Consider the following 22,304-nt stretch of genomic DNA (forward strand, 5'->3'; position numbering starts at 1 on the left):
AACTCTGGTGCCTAGTTCACTTTGTATTGTCCATGCACCATGAGGTGTTAGGATTTTCTCCTTATTTTTCCATATAGTCACTTACTGGTCTACTTCTTCTTTAAGATAATAGCTTAATCCAGTGAACCTCAAACTTTATCCATTTAAGTAGGTGGTAGACATTACTGTTGCTCACCAATATTCTCATTCTCTTCCTCTAATAAGCACTTGGGAGGATTGCATTTCCCCACCCCCTTGAAATTAAGCATGGCCACATGTCTTGCTTTGACTGATAAAACGTGAATGGAAGGGATATAGAAAACTTTCTGGTTAGAAGCATGGAAGAGCTGGTGTGCAATTCTCCATACTGTCTCCTTTCCTTCCACGTTTGACCAAGAAGTTCTTCTTGGGGATAATTCCAGGTGGTACAGCTACGAGACACAGCTTGGGTCACTGAGCCACCTCTCAGAGAATAATTTCTCTAGAGCTGTCTGGAACCTTAGTAACTTTACATGAGCAAGAAATAAATCTCTGTATATCACACTATAACCTATCCACCTTCATATCTACATAGAGCTTGCATTATTATTTTTTTTAATTTTTCTGTAAACTGGCTATCTAATTAAGTAAATTTATTTAGAAAGAAAAGCAGATCACTACCTTAAATGTGATATCAGCATTACCTGTCATAACAGTGATGAGTCTGGGGTCTGATCTGTCTTTGTTACAAAGGGGAATTAGCAACAGTTATCGCGAGAAAAAGTAACAGCTCCAAACAGAATTCTTCTCTGACATAATCTGAAGTATGAGAGAATCACCTTCATGTTGTACAGTAGTCAGTGTTACTTAGTGCAGTGTACAGTCCCACCTAAAATCACTGTGTATACCATGGTGGCATGTATTACTCTTTTGGGGGAAGACTGCTTTTGTTAATCATTTTCATTCTCTAGGGCTATAATTCTCAAACAAGACCCAATATTCTCCATTTTCCTCTTAACCTTGCAAAGTATTTCTCCAGGGTAGATAGCTTCACACGAGTCACAAAGGCTGCTCATGTTTTTATAAAGACACACAAAATCCTCAGAAAATGTTGGCCCCATTTTTTTTTTTTTCTCAAATGCTCTTGCTTCCCACTGAGCCCTGAATTTTTTTTCCTTTAAGAAGCACTTTTGGCAAGTGAGATATGACTTGATGGAGTTGACTCGTTTAAATAAATGGATGCAGAGAAAGTCAAGGGACGCTGGGTAAAAACTGACAGGGAGGTGGGAGAGGTAGCAGAGGGATGGTGCGCAGAAGTGTGAAGGAACCCAATTCATATTCTCAGAATGACTGACTCTTACTGACAATAGACCTTCAGAGGCCATGAGCTTTAGCCTTCCCTGGTGTGAGAAACAATTCTTTAATGATGTATCCTTTATGGAGTAGTCACTGTTCTCGGCACCTAGCTTTCACTCCCCTTCTCTTAGTGAAGACACCCAGTGCTATGCACAGTCTTGGTAAACTATTCCTCCTCTCGCCAAAGCCTATGGCTGGAGCTAAGGAAACAGAATTCTATCACCAGGGACTGAACCTGGAGCACAATGAATGAGGCAAGAGCAGAGAGAAAATGACTGGGGCCAATTCAGACCAGAGTACCAGCCTGGTGAGCCTGTCCATTGGTTTCTGTTCCCTGATCTCTGGAGCCACTCTGCATCCTCGGGATGTTTTTTTGTTTGTTTGTTTGACCGTGATTTTCAATATATTTTGAATAACTTTTCCATTTGCTCAGGTTAGTCAAAATAGATTGCTGTTGCTCATAACCACTGAACCCAAACGGACGCTTGACATGTTAGAGCCTCTGGAACACTAATCAGTGTCAGAACTTCAGACACTTCCTTAGGCAGTAGCAAAAGTATCTACATAATTGCTTAAAAATGAAATTCAATAGATATTTAAACAACCCCAAGTATTTTAGTTCTAGAATTCTCTTTACTCTTCCCATCTAGTATTTGCAGATATTACCCTTTTACAACACTTTAGGCTTGTAAGGTTTGGTTATAGCAGGTTATAAGCAAAGCAGGTGATGTCAAAAATATTCAGCCCTACTTAAGAAATTATAAATAATATATAACTTTGTATAACATTTAAAGCTATAACCTCATTCAGGGCTTCCCTGGTGGCGCAGTGGTTGAGAGTCCGCCTGCCGATGCAGGGGACACGGGTTCGTGCCCCGGTCCAGGAAGATCCCACATGCCGCGGAGCGGCTGGGCCCGTGAGCCATGGCCGCTGAGCCTGCGCGTCCGGAACCTGTGCTCCGCAACGGGAGAGGCCGCAATGGTGAGAGGCCCACGTACCGCAAAAAAACAAAAACAAAAAAACCCTATAACCTCATTCAGCTATTTCCTGTTTGAAATGCATCACCACCAACATGTTACATATACCCCAAACACTGGTTAGTCATTTAATCACTCATTCATTCATTCAAATATTTTTTGAGCACAAACTGTGTGCCAGTCTTGTCCTAGATACTTGTATACAGTGGTGAACAAAATAAACATGAACCCTGTCCTCAAAGAGATTATAGTCTAATGTAGAAGAGAAACACAAATAGTATAATCACATAATTAAATGAAGAATTATAAGTTATTATTAGGACTATGAATAAGAACAAGAGGATGGTGTGAAAAAATGGATGGTTAGGGAAGGGCTCTTGGGAGAAGCAGCACTTTTTGCTGAAACCTAAAATAACATTTGAGCTGGGTAGAGTACAGGGATCTGAAAGTGGACCAGGAATGCTCCCATCAGAAGATATGGTCTGTGCTAAGGCAGTTTACTTGCCAGACATGGGTGGGATGTTCTTCACTTGCAGAAAAAGGTTTAAAGTAAAGCTCTCTTTATCTGAATCCTTCATTTTAGCTTTGCTGTAGAGATACCCTGCAATCATTTTTTTTTTTTTTTTTTTTTGCAGTACGAGGGCCTCTCACTGCTGTGGCCTCTCCCGTTGTGGAGCACAGGCTCCGGACGCGCAGGCTCAGCAGCCACGGCTCATGGGCCCAGCCGCTCCGCGGCGTGTGGGATCTTCCCGGACAGGGGCACGAACCCGTGTCCCCTGCATCGGCAGGCGGACTCCCAACCACTGCGCCACCAGGGAAGCCCCCGTGCAATCATTTTCATGAAAAGACTTAACTTTATCATTAAGCTGGCAACTAAGTTCAAAAAGACCTAGTTGTAAATGAAATGAATGGTAAAAATTCTAGAGGGAGAAAAAATTTTTTTTTGTATTATGAGAAAAGCATCCAATCATCACTTACAAAAGTCAGTATACCAGGATTACGGCATTACACCTGTTTTCCTTTTAGTTGAAAGGCAACAGCTTGGTCTTGAAGGATGCTGTCCGTAGAAGTGTAATTGTTTCTCCAGCCTGACTCACCTCCACTAACCACCCACACTGTGGATAACACCAAGGGGACCAGGCAGGTAGGTGTTCTCCACTCTCCCGGGCGGCACATTAACCTCAGCATAACGGCACTCAACGATCCACAAGAGTGGTCGTGGATCACCCTTACTCCTTGGAGTCATTCCTCTTCTTATGACCACTTGTCTTGTAGGCATGAAGACAATTCCCCCAATGAGTTTCAGGCTACTTCAGAGGCAGGAAAACGACTCACCAAACTCTTGCTTTCAATGACCAGATGGAGGAGAATGATGAACAGAGCAGCTGTGTTCAGGGGGTTTCCAAATGTAAAGATGTCAATGTCTGAGCCCTGGTAGGTCTACAAAGAGAGAATAGAAGTTGGTGATCCTGGAGAGTTGTGTCCCCTCAGTGGCACAGTATCATCAGTTTCATCACTCTATTCCACGACCCAAGTGAGGACTGAGTCCCTTTCTTCAGTGTTCCTGATAACTGATCATTTAGGAGAAACTTGAACGTTTTTAGAAAAAGAGACTCTCTCCCAGACAGGCCATCTAAATTTTGAACTTTTTGGTTGAAATTCCTTTTTATTCTGAATCATAATTCATTTTCCCTGATCCTTTTACTTATACTTCCAACTCTTTGAGGTATAGAGAAAGATCAAATATGTTCCACTTAACAGAGCTGAAAATCTTTGAAGCAGGTACTATGGCTAACCTGAGTTTATACCTCGGTTAAGTAAACATCCACCCCTCTCATACGCATATGTCTTCAAAGTCCTTAAAGGATTCCGCAAATGACACAATTTTCTGATGGTTAACAATTCTAGTCATTCTCTTCTAAATACACTTCAGATTGCCTTATCTATATACCTCTTGAAATGCAGTATACCTAGAATATTCTAGCTGGGTAAATTCAAGTAATTTTATTTGAATGAAGAATGAAAATTGTTAACTTAGAGACTATTACCTTTTCCCTTTTTATTACTGAACTTTTGTTAACCATCCATGATCATATTAGTGTTTTCTTCCAGGGAGGGGTGTGTGTGAATGGGCAACTACATCATGCTGCTTTGTGTTGGCCTAAATTTTTAAATTCATTCACACATTCTCTGCTTAGTCACATTTCTTCCATTCTTTACCTGTATAACAATTTTTTTTTTTCTTTTAGTTTTGGGGAGCCTACTTAAATTTAATACTCTGAATGTCATCCTGGTAGAATTAGCCCAGCACTCACTAATAACAGCTTTCATATTCTGACTTTGCCTCTCTGATTCTGACTCATTTAATTATAAGCCAGGCTTTCAACTTTAAAGTCATTGATGAAAACTATCAAGCAGGACAGGGCTAAAAAAGAGACCCAAGAGGACTCAGCTAAGCACTTCTCTCCAAATTTAACCCATTACCTAACATATTTGGGAGGAGTGTTATAATTTAGTCAGTAAATAATCAACTTGATTATATGAGCAAACTACCCTAATATACCCATTCTATATGCTGATACTGGTGACAGAGTACAAAGGAGTACTATTGATTAACAACAAATCCTTTGAGTGAACAAGGACTTACATAGTAAGGCACAAAGAAGCAGACCAGGCTTTGATAAAAGGCATCCAACAAGGTGATCCAGAAGGTGAGTGGTAAGTGTGCCTGAAAATGAAACAGATATTGGAGAGGGAGTAAGATTAGTAACAGTCAAGCAAGATCAAGGAACAACACAAGCCAGTACTTGTTTTTGCTTCTCTGAGAGAAAACTCTATTCCTTCATTCTCTCATTCACAAAACAGGTGGGATTTGTAAGTAGTAGTGGAAGAATGAGGGGGTGATAATTGAATGAGATGAGTTCATGGGGGAAAAAAAACCCTGAAGGAACTCTTCTTCAACTTGTATTGCTTTCATCATTGGATCAATCTTAAATCTACCTCAAATAAGGATAGTAGTACTAATTTTCCATTTCCCATTGATCAGAAAACACTGTTTCAATAACTTCTCCAATCCATCCACCTTTATTTCCATTACTCCCTTCATTCCAATTCACCATCAACTCTCTATGAATGATGGGAGAGCCATCTAACTGGCCTCTTTGCTTCCTCTCTCAGCCCTAATCCAATCTTCCCACAGCAGCCAGATGGTTTTAAAAAATGTAAATCAGGTCATGCCATCTCCCTAATTAATCAAACTGACCCCCCTCCTATTCCTCCAATGACTTCCACTGCATTTCCCATACAATCTAAGTTCCTTCCCATGGTCTAGGAGGTCCTGCATGGTCTGCCCATGGAAGTCCCTGCTCTCCAGGGCCACCCACCTGTTCTGTCATTCACCGTCCTCCCTACACACAGACTTCACCCTATTTCTCAAATATGCCAATCCCTTCTTTCCTCAGGGCTTCACCTGCGCTGTCATCTCTGCCAGAAATTCTTCCTGGACCTCCCACATGACCAGTTCCTCACTATTCATATCCCAGCTCAAATATCACTTCCTCACAGAGGCACAGACCCCAGACCAGTCTAAAAGTCATGCCCACTTAATCATTTACTACCATGGCATCCTTAGAAGTCTCTCATCACCATCGGAAATAATCTTATTTGTTTACCTAATGATTTTATGTTTCTCTCAACAGAATGCAAGCTTCATAAAGTGGGACCTGGGCTCTCTTATTCAAGTGATTAAAACAGTGCCCGGTACATAGCAGGTACTCAAATATTTGTTGGATTAATATTCTTATATAACTTCTTATTCTTATATAACTTCTCATGTGCTAAACTGCTTCCTACCAAAAGCTTGTAGAAACAGAGAAAGATCAAGTAGAGATACCAGTCAAGTGACTGAAAACAGGTTTTCAAATAAAAGATAATTCTGATCAAATAGTAATGTGTGTGCAAAAGGATTCTGAGGCTCCATTCAGACCCAGTAGGAAGGATGGAGTGCTACAGTGTATTAGTGATGTCTGCCACGAACAAAAATGACAACACATGTATCATATCCCTGAGCTAGTCTTCCCTTTTCTTAACGTGTTTATAGTCTTATTTCCTTTCAAATGCAAAAAGAAACTGAATTTTTCTTGAAAATGTGTAATTGTCTCCTAAAGCTTTATAAATATACAACGTCCCCATATAAATTCTTCTGTCCTTCAAGAGATTACACTTAGAAGTTCCACATCTTTTTTTTTTCTTTTTTATCTCTTTGTCCTCTGTTAAATCAAAGCAATGAAGATTCATCATTTCCAGTCTACTTTTCCCTGTAGCCTCTTTTACAATTTTGTCATGGGAAATGATGGAATCTTCTACCTGCCTTTCTTCATCCAAGTGTCCATAAACTCTAAGCAGAAGCACAATCAAATGGTGGAAGAAAATGTGGCAGACTCAAAGGGGCAACCAAAATGTCACTGGACAAGAGAGAACACTTTCAGGATAAGTTAAAATATAGCTTCATGCTTCTGGGGGAACAGAGGTTGCTCAAAAAACCTAGAGCCAAAGGTTAACAAGCACACTTTCTCCACAGTAATGTGAGCAGGGGGAATTAGGGGTAGAGAAGGGTCATGGATAAATGAAAGGCTGAAGGGATCTCCTGGAAACTGAGAGGGAAAATCTGGACATGAAGTCAAAGCCAGGAAAGAAGGCTGTGTGAGTGATGAGAGATGGGTAATAGACGATTGCTTCTTGGAAGGGACGCTCCTGGCTGCAGCCTTCCAGACTCATCTCCTTTCAAGGAGAGAGATGCTATAACCCTGGGAAGTATATTTCATGACACCAAAGACAGGAAATGGCCCAAGCATAAAATAGAGTTTGTTTGGAGGCCAAGTTCAAAGGAAGGACAACTCTTCCGGAAGGTAACGTCAATGAAATTAATTACCTTTTATCAATAGCCACATGCTGGGACTCTGCCTGCTTTACCACGTATTATACAACTGGCCAGCTTAACAGAACAACGTGTGCAAAGGCTTGACAGCAGCGTTCAACAACAGGAAACAATGACCTCAACTCTTCCAAGGGTCAAGACCAATTACAGTCTTCAGGCTGAACAAATGGGCTTTCAAAACACCAAGCTATGAAAACGTTAAAGGTCTGCTTCTACCCCTCTTTCCCCAATGGACTTGGAATTTAACTTAGACCTAGGGTACAGGACAATCGTCATTAATATCAACCACATATTCCTGCACCCTGGCCTTGAGCTTTAAGTCAGATTGGACTTTTTTAGGAAAACCTCATGTGGTTCTTTGATCTGAATGGGTTGGATGATATTAAAGGATTGTAAGGATTTCTTCCTCCCTGGAAGTTGACTTCTCTCCTCCATGCTGCTCCATGAACCTAAGGACATTAAATTACCCTCCAGTCTCAAAAGGCAGTTCAACCCATAATAAAATTGGATTGATGAAAATAAATGCATCTTTTTCTTTTTTTTTTTCTTTTGCGGTAGGCGGGCCTCTCACTGTTGTGGCCTCTCCCGTTGCGGAGCACAGGCTCCGGACGCGCAGGCTCAGCAGCCATGGCTCACGGGCCCAGCCGCCCCGCGGCACGTGGGATCTTCCCGGACCGGGGCACGAACCCGCGTCCCCTGCATCGGCAGGCGGACTCTCCACCACTGCGCCACCAGGGAAGCCCAATGCATCATTTTAAATTCAGGATTTCCTCGAATTTTTGGTTAAGTCTGGAGTTGGGGGTGGGGTAAAAATAACAATATTGAGAGCGCAATCTTACTTAATCCTCACACCATCTCCATAAAGAAACCGGAGTACAGGCAAGTTAAATACCTTACCAAGGTCACATACCACTGAAGCAGAATTTAAACTCAGGCTAAACATCACCCATCATTTCTAACGTGTGCTGCTCTGGGTCAGCGTCTTTAGAACAGTGAGGCCAGTCAAGTCCGACCCATGGATTTCTCATGATGGGTCTCATTTTCGTCTCTCCAGTCCTTTTACAGGAAACCCTCCTTCCCAATCCTGTCCATAGGGTTCAGCTCTGCCCTCAGGAATGATCTATGGCCCAGGCCTAGTCAATGAGGAAATGATCTTTCTAGCCACAATGATAAGCACAGGCAAAGGCATGGGACTCAAGCTGGGCCAGGGAGTTGTAACCAGCACATTGACAGTTGCTTTAAGACTAATGCTGTTTGTCTACCATTACTCCTGGATTTTGCAGCTATGAGAGCCAATATATTTCCATTTTTCATTAAGCCAATTTGAGCTCGTTTTCTGTCACTTGCAACGGAAAGAGTCCTGACTAACAGCGTCCTTTTCTCAAGGCTAGAATATCTGACCAGATTGACCCCTCAGCTTTGTCCGCTTATACGTGTCTACAGGTTGCTGGTCCACCTCAGTCTCTGTGATCCTGGCAATGTCCTCAGGAGAGCACTTTGGATTTCTGGCCATTAAACAGCGAAGGGGTGGGGTGGGGGGGTGCACCCAAGGACCAAAGATAGCATCAGTGTTCTTTCTGCAGCACAGCAGGGGATCGGGAACTGGGGTTTCCCTGTACCACCCATGAGCTCGGTGACCCAGGCAGATTACTTAAAGTACCTCCCTGTGCCTGACTTTCCTCATCTAGTGTGGATAACGATAGCATCTACCCTGCAGGATCATTTTGAGAAGTAGATTTATGTAAGTTAAGGACTTATAACAGTGCCTGGCATTACATAAATGTTCATAAGACCATCTCAATGCTGGTTATTAATTGTGTAAAAGACAAATTAGAAAAAAAAAGCTTTTAAGACAGCTAGCCCAATTAATCGGCAACTACAATACTATAGATAAGAGGAAATGAGACATAAGGGACATATCAGAGGTGGACGGACAGGACTGAGTTAAGGGGAGGTGCGACATGCGTTTAGGGAGAGGGAACCGTTAAGTTCACAGCACTATTCTGCGTGACAGCAGAACCTGAAGAAGTTAAGTTTGGCTTTAGAACCAGACTAATAAGGGTTCCCATCCTAGCTCTGCCATGTTTTAGCTGTGAGGTTTTTGGAAAAATTATTCAGCCCCCCTGAAGTTCAGATTCTTTCTCTTAGAATGGGAACAATACCAAGTCCTCTCTCAAAGCGCTTTGTGAAGATAAACGGGACTAGGGACATTTAGTAGTGTGCACAAAAGGCAGCACCGTGGGGTCTAGTAAATATTAGATATTATTAGTTGTAAGGTCTGAGGACTGGATTTCTGCTTGTAAATACCTAAGATCTTTCACAGTTTTATTTGTGTTCATCTCAGAAGCGACTGACTTCATAGCTGCCGTGTTAGTACAGATCTTTGGAAACAAACAGATGAGTCCAATAGTTTTCAATACCCGACAACACTGGAGCTGAGCGGCTTTGAGAGCAGCTACGTATCGGTCTCTGTGCGTTTCTGCCATACACCCACCTCTGTCTTCTGGCCGTTCCTATAAAGCTCAGGCAGTCGCATGAGGGTCTCTGCAGACACATCTTTCTCCAGGACACCGTAAATGACGGGAGGGGCGGATGTGAAAAGGAGGTTGAAGAAGATCAAGACCCAGTAGTCAGTCATGGATGTTCCTGAAAACCCACAAAAGAACTGGTACCAGAAAAGGAGGTTCACATAGGCCTAGGGACACAAAGAGGAACATGTGCGTCTTAGAGTCAGCAATGCGTGCTAGGACCGCACACGCCACACGCTGCTGTCCTGAGCCGTGTGATCTCAGCCCCTCCCTTCCTCACTCACAGAATGGAAGACCACAACTTACCTTGCAGCTTTTTTTGGTAAATTAAAACACACACACACAGACCATTTACTATGTGGTGCTGGCACTGTTCTAAGAGCTTTAAAGAAAATACATTTAATTTTAGTAACAACTTGGGAATTACTGTTGTTCCCATTTTACAGATGAGGAAAGTAAGGCACGGAGAGGCTAAGGAACTTGCCCAAAGTTACCTGGCTAACACGTGGCAGAGTCAGTATTCAAATGCAGATGTTCTAGCTCCAGATGAAGAGAATCTAGCCCTGTGCCTGGTATGTGGCAGCCATACAACAAGTGTTCATTCTCTGGCTTTCTGGGTTCACAATTATTTTTTCCTGGTGAAATGGGATGGTGTCGGTTGAGTGGCCAACCATCCCAGTTTGCTTGGGACTGAGGAATTTCCCAGGACATGGTACTCTTACTATAAAAACTAGGACAGTCCCAGGAAAACCAGGACAGGTGGTCATGCTAGAGGCCAGGCACATACATAGTTTCTTATTTTGTCTCACACAGAGTAAGTCCATGATAGCAAAAGCTCTGTGCCCTGAAGCAAGGCAGGCCACAGGAAAGGTCACTGGGCTTAGAATTAGGGAGTCTTGTTTCAAGTCCTAGGGAAACTTCCTATTGACTATAGGTCATTTTAATAACCTCTATGAATTTTGGGTTCTATGTCTGGAAAAGGAGAATTATACGACATCAGGTCTTAGTATCAAGATCCAGTTAGCAACTGCTCATGACCTGAAAAATGCCTTTTGATCGATTTTAATTAATTGATTAAGATATTATTGTTGGCACCATAGATACACTGAAACACCTCAGGATGGGGACCACGATCCTTAGAATAGAGTTTCTTAGTCTAGGGTCCATGGATATGCATTATGCCTCACTCCTGAAAATGTACGGGTTTTAGGGATATGCAGTTTGGGGCACTATTCTGGGGAATGAATCCATAGTCCTTATCACTATCTCAAAAACTGCCCAAGATGCAAGAACCGTAGTCTCAGAAAGCTAAGCTATTCGAATGGCTTCTGATACTGGCCCTGTTCTCCATAGTTTACAAACCACTTGTTGTTTGGCTAGGCAAGAAAGAGGCAGAAACAAGTCAGGAGGATTTCAGTGTGAGGCCATCAGGGTTTACGGAGCAGAACGGCCCCAGGGTCCTTGCTCCCTGGTGACGTTCTCTCTACTAATAAACACCCCCTCTCTCCAACTGCATGTGGCATCTTTTTTTTTTTTTTCCATGAGACAAAATTTTAAATACTTAACAACAGTTGGACATTTGTTTTATCATAATGTCCTGGTCTCTTTCTAATATTAGTTAGAAATATGGAGTTAAAAGGAAGGGGGAGAGGATGCAGTGGACTGCATCATAATAGAAGAGAAGGTAGAAAAATGCAAAGGTATTTTAAAAACCCGGGAGATGGGCTCCCCTCTAAAAGTCATTGACCACTAAGTCCTAGAATTTTAAGTTACAAATCACAGCTTTCCCCAGAATCACACGGACAGAGATATTATACATTTCAAATATTTTCATACAGTATCAAGGCTTTCTTAAACTTTGACTGAGTGTGCTAATTCCAATTAGGAAAGTACTGAAAGCTTCCTGAAAAGTTCATCTTGCTATAGGGAAAAAAATGCTCCTGCTGACTGACCGACAGACAGACAGACACACGTGCACGCACCGATCTAAATTACATATTTGGGATATCCTAAAAATGACCCATTAAAGTCATCTTTTTCCTAAAGATGGCATTTCAACAGAGTGATGTAAATTTCTGTTTACTACTAACTTGCTACACAGGCACTTTAAAGACCAAGAATAAATGTGGTCTGAAAATCATGACATATTTACATAATCACCCCACCTAGAAGGGATTTAGGTGAAGCAATCTAAGGTCCACATGGGTTTATGAAAGAGAAAACTGAAATTTAAATGGTTTGCTGAAGATTCGAAGCCAGGAATCCTACTACTCAAATTCTGCCATTCTATGAATTACATGGTCAAAATTAAGTTCCTTGACCATCCAATAGCTACCAAAGCACAAACACATTTTACAGGCTTGCCAAAGAATTCTTCCTCTGGGAGTGCTAGCCAGCTACAGCCTAAGGCACTATACTGGGTTTTCATCTGTATCTGTGTGTTCAATATACCACATGGGACATCCGTCTGGGGATAGCATATATACATATATAGTTTTTATACCTCCTGTAAAATTGAAGAAAACCTTTTCATTCTCCACTGACAGAAAGCATTAAACATTTCCTAATTCTGCTTGTCACAACCTTTTTATGGAAGGTCAAAAACTGGATTCTAAACGAATCAGACAGGGCTTAATTGAATTTAAATGCATAGGGAATAGAAAATGCTAGCAGATGGACAAGCCTAGCAATCTGCTCTCAGCAGCTGAAACACAGCACATTCCCAGATTATTCCTGGTAAGACAGCAGAAGTGCTCCTGGCTGCTTCCCAAACATCAACAAGCAAAGTGAGCTCAGCATCGGGCCCTTCCTCTTCACCCCTTACACAAGCTGGAGTGGAAGGGAGAAGGGAGGGGGGCGAATTTTCTGGAGCTACATACCACGTTCTTGTAGAAAAAATAGAGAATCATGTTGGAAAGTCGGGTATAACACCAGTGCCCGTGGACAAGGAGTAGCTTGCTGAGATGTTTAAACTGGGAAATGGCAAAGTCACTGGCCATCACAGCCTGCAGAGGCAACAGGGAGAGAACGTCACCCTGAGCAATGGAACATGTTAGAACAGACGCAGCATGGCAGCCTAACCACCAGCAGGCTCAGACTGGTCAAATATGTAGTTTAAACCTAAGACCGGAAAAAAAAAAAAAAAAACAACCTTCAAACAAACAAAAACCCACAAATACAGAGCCTTAACGGGTTACCTGGAGTTACCACTCAGTTTTCCAATGCGGTCCAATGAAACAAAACTTCTCTCTGGTCACCGTTCATGATGTAATTTCAGCAAGTGTACTTTCCCTAGAGAGCAGCTCCCTTACCCAGAACTCTGCGCATTACAGTGTGCATTTGCTTCTCCTCCATGAGGAGAATATTAAAAGTATATAGTCGTGACTTCATGTGACTCTGTATAATGTAGCAGGCAAAGGAGGTATTTGAATTTCTCATCTTTTAGAGAGATGTTGTAATTCATCGTTCTCAGGAAACCCTAAGCCTCACGTCCCACTTGCCTTTGACAGCACTAGCTCCATACATGACAAGCAGTCTTCTGGACGAGCTTCTATCTGCATTTTGTGCCTAAAACACTATTAAACACACATGTGCGCACACGAAAGTAGGACAATCCCACTTCCCTCATTCTCTCCTATCTTCTCTCCCCCTCTCCCTCTCTCTTTAGGATTTTTAGATATTTCATTCAAATCCTTAGTAGCTCTCATCAGTGTCAAAAGTCATACAGCTATTGCGGCGCTAAAAATATATATCCTTATGACTTAGACAAGTTATATATTTTTAAACTGAACAAGTGGGCCACAGAGCTAAAATTACCCAGGGAAATTACCATAATACTCACCCAGTAAGTAATCAGTGAACGAATGGCTAAACGTCCTGCCACCCACTCCTGAGCTAGCCGCAGACAGCCTCACTCTACCACAGAGATTTGACCATGGAGAATGCTGCCTTTGGATGGGCAGGTCAAGTTCGTGGTGTTTGGGTGCACAACATCCTCTCACCTGCATGCCTTCTTGACCTGAGATCCCAATCCCAACGTCTGCCACTTGTATCATGCTAACATCATTGGCACCGTCACCTTTGTGAAACAGAAGGTGAGAAACATATGAGGAGCAAAGAAAAACTGCCCACTGTGCCAATCAACAGTGGCCACTCAAACAAACAAACAAACCCTTCAAAGCTTATCCCATGTCTCCAAGTTGCCTGGAAGCTAGCTAAGCACAAATGCAATGTGGCATCCCACTGCCATCGGGAAGAATTCCATACTCAACACTACCTTAAAGTCCTTCATGCTACAGCCCCTACCTGGACTGACCTCCCCTTTCTCTATGTCACTCATTCTACTTTCAATTTTCCAGATATACCCTACTCCTTCCAGCCCTGCACATGCTGTTTCTCTATTCTTATAACACCGTCCTCATCACCCCTGCCCCACCTTGTGGATTTCAAGGGCTCTTGCGCTCAGCTTAGATAATCACTTCCTCTGGGAAGTCCTTCTCATGTTCCTTTTAGATTCAATGCCCCTTCCTTAGGCCCCAAGCACCACCCTACGAATCTCTATCATATCTAGCATGGTATTAAGCTTGCTATAGATTTCTTTGTCTTCCCAACACATTGGAAGCTTCTTTAGAGGAGGTATGACATTCCTGCTGGTAATGAACATCTGTTGTTCCCAACTGCCCAGCAACCTTAACTTGTTTTCTGGTAATAGTATCCTGATTTTCCTTGGGAACTCTAGAGTCCATGAGTCTCTGAGCCCAAACCACCAGATTTGGGATGGGCAACTGACTCAGGCCTGGACAATTACCATTGCCTGTTCCCTGGCCTCAGTGGTTGGTTCAGAGATGGGCACGTGATTCAGCTGAATTGATAGAATTGACATGTCCAGGGCTCTAGCCTCAGGAACAGATGGATCCAGGGGCTTGAACAATTCACTCATGTATATGCTCATTCAATAAGATAGTTGAACAAAATTTCACCCTAATCCTGATACTTTATTCCAGCAACTTGAGAAGAGGTGCTATCTTTTCTCTCAGGTTGCTAACAGGATAAGATATAAAGGTGGGAATTTTCAGTAGCTGTACCAACACCCTGAAGGGAGATGCTACCTGAGACTGAAAATAATCCAGGTGGAAACAGAGACTATAAGAGATGGCTGAGTTCATCTTGCTAACGTCTGAACTTTGGAGTGTCTCAGAGCTTAATCTCACCCTGTTTCTCTTCTCCACTTACACTCATTTTTTTGGTAATCTCACTGATAATACTATCGGGGCTTTAAATATCACCATTAGACTTACAATTCCCAAATTTATGTCTCTAGCCAATTCCTCATTGCTAAATTCCAGACTTTATCTCCAGCTGCCTACTTGACTCACTGTTTTAGACATCTAATGGATTTCTCAAACTTAACATGTATAAAACCCAACTCCTGCTTACCCGACTCCATCTCAGTAAATGGCAGCTCCGTCCCTCTGTTCTCGAGACAAAACCTTGACGTCCCCCTTGACCCCTTCTATTATATAACATATCCAATCCGTCAGCAGATATCAGCAGCTCTTTCTTCAAACCATGTCCATTATCTTACCACATCCCACCACCTCCTCTGCTCCTACCGCGCTCGAGCCACAATCATCTTTTCCCTGAATTATTTCAATAGCCGCTCAACTGGTCTCCTTCCTTATGTCCTTACAACCCGGTGGCTCCTCTCAACACAGCAGCCAATGTGATCCTTTTCAACTTACGGCAGCTCACGTCCCTCCTCTGCTCAAATTCCTCCTGTGGCTCTCTGTCTCTTCAGATAAAAGCCAAAATTCCTAATGGCCTCCAAGACTCTACAGGACCTGGTCGCCTGCCACCTCTCTGTCCTTCACTAACCTGCAGAAAACTCCTCCCTTTGCTCAACCTACTTTGGGTTTGAACACACCAAGCATGGTCCATTGTCTTCTCTGCCAGGAATGTTCCCCCCCACCCCCCAGATCTCCTATGGCTCCCTTATCATTTCCTTCAAGTCTCTGCTTACACACAACTTTATCAGTAAGACTGTCTCTGAAAAATCTATTTAAAATAGAAGTCCCTTCCGCCTCCCCCAATGCTCTGCATCACCTGACTTTGCTTTATTTTTTTCAATAGCATTGGTCACTATCTGCTCTTATATTTTTATACCTTTTTTCCCCCCCACTTTTTACTGCATCACCCTCCTCCTATACGTAAGTTCCTTAAGGAAAGGTACTTTGTCAGTTTTGTACACTCTTGTATCTCCGTTGCCTAGAAAAATGCCTGGTACATAGAAGGCAGTCAATAAATAGCGGTTGAATGAATAAATAAATGAACTGTTCATATTCTTGAATTTAGCTTTCTCGAAGGCAGAACTCATGAATTTTTCAGGTCTCCGATTCAGTACATTACCCTCCTTAACCCAGATGATTTGGGGATCTGACATGTACCACAGAGTCCTATTATATCGTTTTCCATGTCACATCTCTACCACCTGGTTCATAAGAGGAGGCCAAATAGGTGATGGAGGGGAAAGGGGAAGGAGTGAGGGGACGGAGGAGAAAGAAGGGAGGAAAGGGGAGGGAAAGCGGGGGAGGAAAAGGACAGACCGAGAGAAGGGCAAACGTGTACAGAAGAAAGGACAGACAGAAGGATCAGCCTCTGGTGTGACATGAAAGTGAGAAGTGCAGGGCTGGGTTCCACTTCCACTCACCGATGGCCAAAGTCATCACCCGGAGATGGCTTCGAACCAGTTTGACCACTTCGCTCTTCTGCAGGGGCGTGGCTCGGCAGCAGACCACAGCATGGCAGCGAGCAGCCAGCTCCAGGAACTGCCTCTGCAGACTCTCCTGCAGGGCAAACTCCAGGGTCCTCCCGTTGATAACGAGTCCAGCTCGCAGCCCTGAGTCCGGGGGCGCGGGAGGCTGGTGGAAAGCCTCACTTGATGCTTGCTCTGGAGAAGCTGCATTTTTCTTCTGAAGTTCTTTCAAGATCGTGTCCATCAGCATCTCACAGGCATTCTTGAAACGAGAGGCAAAGACAGTTAGCCTTGGGGCTCCCCTGCTGGCCACATCCAGCTATATTTATCATTGCTATTCTTTAACATTTGCTTCATCAAGTCAACCCCAGGGAGTGAATAATCGGTTACTTTCCAAGACCTCACAGCGCTTCCACAGAGACTTCTGTGTGTATATGGGGACAGGATAAAAGGATGGGGTGCATCTCACTTCCAACTGTACAACTAAAAAATAGTTTGAGAATTTCTTTATTTGTGCAATTTACCTTCTCAAACCATGAATCTCAAGAGCCCTTCGGTCTCATTCTCTCATTCACTACCTGCTTGACTTTAAGCAAATTAATATAACCTCTGAGCCTCAACTTTCTCATGAGAAAAATTCAAACGTCTACATCATAATTCATTGTGAGGAATAAGTGAAACAATATTGGGTTAGCCAAAAAGTTCGTTCGGGTTTTCCGTACGATGTCTTGGAAAAACCCAAACGAACTTTTGAGCCAACCCAATACATGCACAGCTCCTAGTGTAAAGCATGACACAGCAGAATTTAAAACAGTAATAATTATTTTTCTCTTCTTTTTTTATCTTTGTTGTTTTTTTTTTGCGGTATGCGGGCCTCTCTCTGTTGTGGCCTCTCCCGTTGCGGAGCACAGGCTCCGGACGCGCAGGCTCAGTGGCCATGGCTCACGGGCCCAGCCAATCCGCGGCATGTGAGATCTTCCCAGACCGGGGTATGAACCCGTGTCCCCTGCACTGGCAGGCGGACTCTCAACCACTGCGCCACCAGGGAAGCCCTATTTTTCTCTTCTTTGATTCAACACATTCACTCACTTACTATTTACTGAGAAGCTACTGTGTACTTGAAAAAAATTCTAGATGCTGGAGATACATTAATGAGCCAGAAATCCCCACCCTCACCGAGTTAACATTCTGGTCGATGTTCTTAGTGGCCTTATCCCATTTGGTGTGCATACATCCCTCCACTCTCCTCACCCCACGCTTGTTAGGAAGCTCTTTGAAGACAGACAGCACTTTTAATTTACTTTCGAAATCTTTTAATTTACTTTAAAACTTTTTAAACTTTTAATCTTTTAATTTACTTTAAAACTTTTAATTTAACTTTTAAAACTTTTAAACTTTTAATCTTTTAATTTACTTTAAAACTTTTAATTTACTTTACTTTCGAAATTCGTGGCCTAAAAGAGGGCCACGTTAAGCACCTAATAAATATTCATTAGATGAATTCTACTCGAGAACATGAACAATAAACTTATACAGAAATTATTGTGTCAAATGACCACTAAGGACAGAGGCAAACAAAATCCTGGAACGGTGCATTTAAGTTTATACACTAAGCCTGAAATAGTTTATTCACGAAAGAGCCCCTCACACTCAGAGCCCATTTACTCTTATTTCAAATGCTATTTTATCAAGCATTTCTCAACCCAAGGCAAAATAAGATGGGAAGCAGGTATGAATATGTAGGCACACAGACACAACAAATACTTAACAACCACATAAACTATAAACAAGAGATTCAACTTCAAACTGGAGCTACCTGGCAACCTTTACCACGAGAATAAATCTGATCCCATACACCTCAAAAGCCCCCATGGAAAAGTATACAAAGATGAATCAAAGATGCTCAGCATAGGCTCAGTATAGAATAGTAAAAATATATTTTTAAAAACCTTCCAAACTTTGGTTACATTAAAATGGTATATTTAGAAGGTGACATACCCTGCAGTCACTGAAAATCAAGACCTCTATTAACATGACATGATGGTTAAGATATTTGTTAAGTGAAAAAATATAGCCATAATACTATACAACCGTATAAATACAGTCTGTATAGCATTCATATGCTCCTACTGCAGGGTGCAGTCTGACTGGATGCCCTTCAAGATATGCATGTCAATTACCTGGTTTTACGACTGTAGATTGATTCTAGATATTTTTATTCTCTTATTTGAGTACAAAAGTGTTTAGTTGTATAAATTAACTATATTTTCATTATAGAAAAAATATACATACACACATATAGTCAATCTTCATTATTTGCAGATTCCATATTTGCAAATTCACCTACTTGCTAAAATTTACCTGTAATCCTACGATAAAGGTGCTTTCTTGGTCATGTGTGGACACACGCAGAGTGACCGAAGACCTGAGTCATGCAACACACACCTTTCCAGCTGAAGCTGAGCGAGGTGATGATGCTCCGACTTAGGTCAGCTCCCACAGTGTAAACAAGTGCCCTTTTCACTCTCCGTCTGGTGACACATTTTTTGCAGTTCTGTGCTTTTTGATGGTGATTTCACTGTTTAAAATGGCCCTAACTGTAGCCTTTCAATGCTGTCTAGTGTTCCTGTGTACAGGAACGCTGTGATGTGCCTTATGTAGAAAACGTGTGTTAGACAAACTCCGTTCAAGCCTGAGTTATATGCTGTTAGAGACAAACTCCGTTCAAGCCTGAGTTATATGCTGTTAGAGACAAACTCCGTTCAAGCCTGAGTTACATGCTGTTGGTCATGAGTTCAATGTTAATGAATCAACTATATATGTATAAAATTACACATATATAATATGTATAAAATTACATATATGATTATATATAATATATATACAAAATTATATATGTAATATATATGATTATATACATAATATATATGATTATATATATATAAAATAAGGTGTCTTTAAAAAGAAACATACATGAAACAAAGTTATGTATTGATTGGTTGATGAAAGTGTTCTGACCAGAGGCTCACGGGAACCTAATCCTTCATTTCCCATAGGGGCAATGGTTCAGTTTTTACTACTTCAGTATTTCAGCAACTTCATAGAACTTAACTCCATGAATAATGTATTTATACAGATAAACAGATATAGGTTATATAATATGTATCATAATACCAAAAGCATGCTTGACAAGTAATCAGCTGTCAGTGCTTATGCAATTCACAACCTTTTGGAGTCTCAGGCTATAAGATGGGGATAATTTTATCTGCTCTACTAGTTATAATGGTCAAATGAGATCATGTATGAAAAAGGCTTTTACAGATTCTAAGAAACATGAATATAAAGAGTTACTATCTCGGAAGAAAATTTTAAATGAAATGAAAATAAAACTGAAAAAATTAAATGATGAATCCTGAAAGGGAGTAAATAATCCAGGATATGAGTCTATTAAAAAAAGAATCGAAATTTATGAGAACAGAAATTATGTAAGGTTTGTAAGTGGTTACATTTACCATAACCTAATTTGCAAATTTAGGAACCAAAGTTGATGGAAACCTGTAAAGTTGAGGTACTACACTATAGATATGATTGGACAATCCATCGGTTGCCAGGTGGCCCACTTAAAATGTCACAGGAGCAATGTCCTTCGCTAAACGACAAATTGGGCTCATGACCTTCAATTCCATTTTTAACTCTTAGCATATGAGGGGTGGAGAGTGGGAAAAAGAGAAAATAATACAGTGACTGAGCCCCTACTATGTGCTTGGGATTTTATATGCATCGACTTGAGTCATTATAGAAATCAATTAAATTATGTTCACTCACTGTGTTCCGTTTAGTTATCTGAAAAATTGAGGTGAAATACCTACTGACAGCAAAAAAATCTTTTGTATTTAGAGCAGTCCACAGTGGATACTCTATAAAGGCTTGAGTTGGTAGTTTTAAATACCTTTAACCATAAATTGTGTATTTATAAATAAATTTCATAATACTAATGATTTTACTGCTCACAAAAATGGCATAGTCAAAACTGAACACAAATGATTTATTACTTTTAAAAGTTCACTGAACCCCTTTCATCTGCCAGGCACCACATTAAAGAGTTTATATCTTCCCATTTAATGCCCACAACATCCCTGTGAAATAGACATTACTCTCACATTACAGGTAAGAAAATGACTCAGGAGGGTAACTCGCCAAGGTCACATACCTGGTCACTGGCAGGCTAAGCATTTGAATCCAGGTCTTACCAGACTTAGGGCGCTTCCATTTTAGTGACTAAAATGACCAAGCATTTTCTTGTGCTCGCTCCCCAGCTGAAACTGGGATCTGCCTGGTGGCTATGCTTGTGGGTCCCTGGGCCACTGTCAACTGCCGAGGAGAACTCACTCTGTGTTGAATAAGGAAAATTCTCTTTCCTCAAAATGTACCATCTAGTTGGGTATTGACTGAGGCCTGACCATAAAAACATGGCTAACCAAACATGGTAGCCTGTGACCAAGACCCAAGATGTGATCCAGGTGAGAAGCTCCAGAGGATTTCTGAGGCAGGTTGCTATGACAGAATGGATGTGACTGATGAAAGTATGACAACTGAGGGAGGAAGGAGGAAGGTTTTCCAAGCAAATTAAACAGTATGCACAAATCTCAGTATCACTATACTAGGAATCTTCTGAAAAAAATAAAATGCCTGTTTAACTGATTAGAACATCTGTATTAGAGATTAGTGGCAGGGGTGGAGGGAAGAAGGGGTATTAGAAAAATAGGCTGAATCCAAATTTCTTAAATTCCTTCTCCTCAAAAAAAAGGAGGAAAAAAAATCCAAAATCCCTTTTTTCCCTGCCCTTAAACAGTTCTTCCAACTTTTGATATTCTCAGGTGCACTAGCTAAGATTAACCACTAGAGGGCAGGATTATCCTCTGAGCCTAATTTTAGAATTACCAGGAAAATACTTCTTCACCTGACTCCAACCGAAATCATTACTTCTCCTCAGCTTGAAAGGGGGGTAGATTTCTGTCCCAGAGCTTGACATATTTTGTCATCATGGTCTAAATCTTGTCAAATCACTGATAATTCAATATGGAGTGGGGGGGGGGCGGGAAAGGCAAATAAAAAGGAAATTTTCTTTCAGGGTCTTTATTCAGCAATGATTCCTTTGAATCATGATATTTTCCAAGCCTTTAGAAGAACTAAGCAAGCTAGGTTGCTGGATAGAAGCACTAGTTATCAAGGAGCTAATGGTTATTGGTTTTTCTTTCTCCTTATGGCCATCACATCACAAGTATTCCGTTGGCTTTGAAAACACAAAAAGACTGGCTTGATCTCAGTAAACATACCTTACTTTCAGTATTGAGGATGAAAAGCTTGTCCTCTGGCTCCAGTAGTTTGCACGCATAAGCAATATTGACAGCTGTCTCCTGTTTGTCTCCTGTCAGCATCCAGATCTTGATTCCGGCTTTGTGAAGGGCTTCTATAGACTCGGGGACCCCCTCCTGCAGACGGTCTTCAATGCCAGTAGCACCTAAAAAATAACCAAAATGCAACAGGGCTTGTAAGAAACACAAAAGCCTGCTGAAGCTCATCTAAACTATAATTGAACCCTATCTGTTAGCCGACCCAATCCTGAACTACACAAAAGGTTCCAGTAGCTTCAAGGGGTCCAAATGAAGCGTGAAGACTCAGACCAAAATCATATACAAAGTAATATTTTGGGAAGAAAGCCTCCGCAATCAATGAGTTTATCAAATTTACTTGCTCTCCTTTTGGCTAGCTTGCTTCTCTGTAAATTCAATTACTTA

General features: G+C 41.7%; 1 protein-coding gene and 1 long non-coding RNA gene across 2 annotated transcripts in view; both read right to left on the reverse strand.

The window, feature by feature from the left end:
* The window catches only part of ATP10D (ATPase phospholipid transporting 10D (putative)), a 95,816-nt gene that overhangs the window by 5,850 nt on the left and 67,662 nt on the right, over positions 1-22,304 (reverse strand). Inside the window, 7 exon segments of the mRNA XM_033425490.2 lie at positions 3,627-3,731; positions 4,939-5,019; positions 9,722-9,922; positions 12,635-12,760; positions 13,757-13,833; positions 16,462-16,768; positions 21,843-22,027. Of these exon segments, the coding sequence (XP_033281381.2) occupies positions 3,627-3,731; positions 4,939-5,019; positions 9,722-9,922; positions 12,635-12,760; positions 13,757-13,833; positions 16,462-16,768; positions 21,843-22,027 (1,082 nt within the window).
* On the reverse strand, positions 7,794-9,709 carry LOC125964308 (uncharacterized). The gene is made up of 2 exons (XR_007477213.1): positions 9,535-9,709; positions 7,794-8,360 (listed from the first exon to the last, which is right to left on the reverse strand). It is a non-coding gene; the product is annotated as an uncharacterized LOC125964308 (long non-coding RNA).

The sequence above is a fragment of the Orcinus orca genome, chromosome 4 (genome assembly GCF_937001465.1).
Source record: "Orcinus orca chromosome 4, mOrcOrc1.1, whole genome shotgun sequence".
Taxonomy (NCBI): domain Eukaryota; kingdom Metazoa; phylum Chordata; class Mammalia; order Artiodactyla; family Delphinidae; genus Orcinus; species Orcinus orca.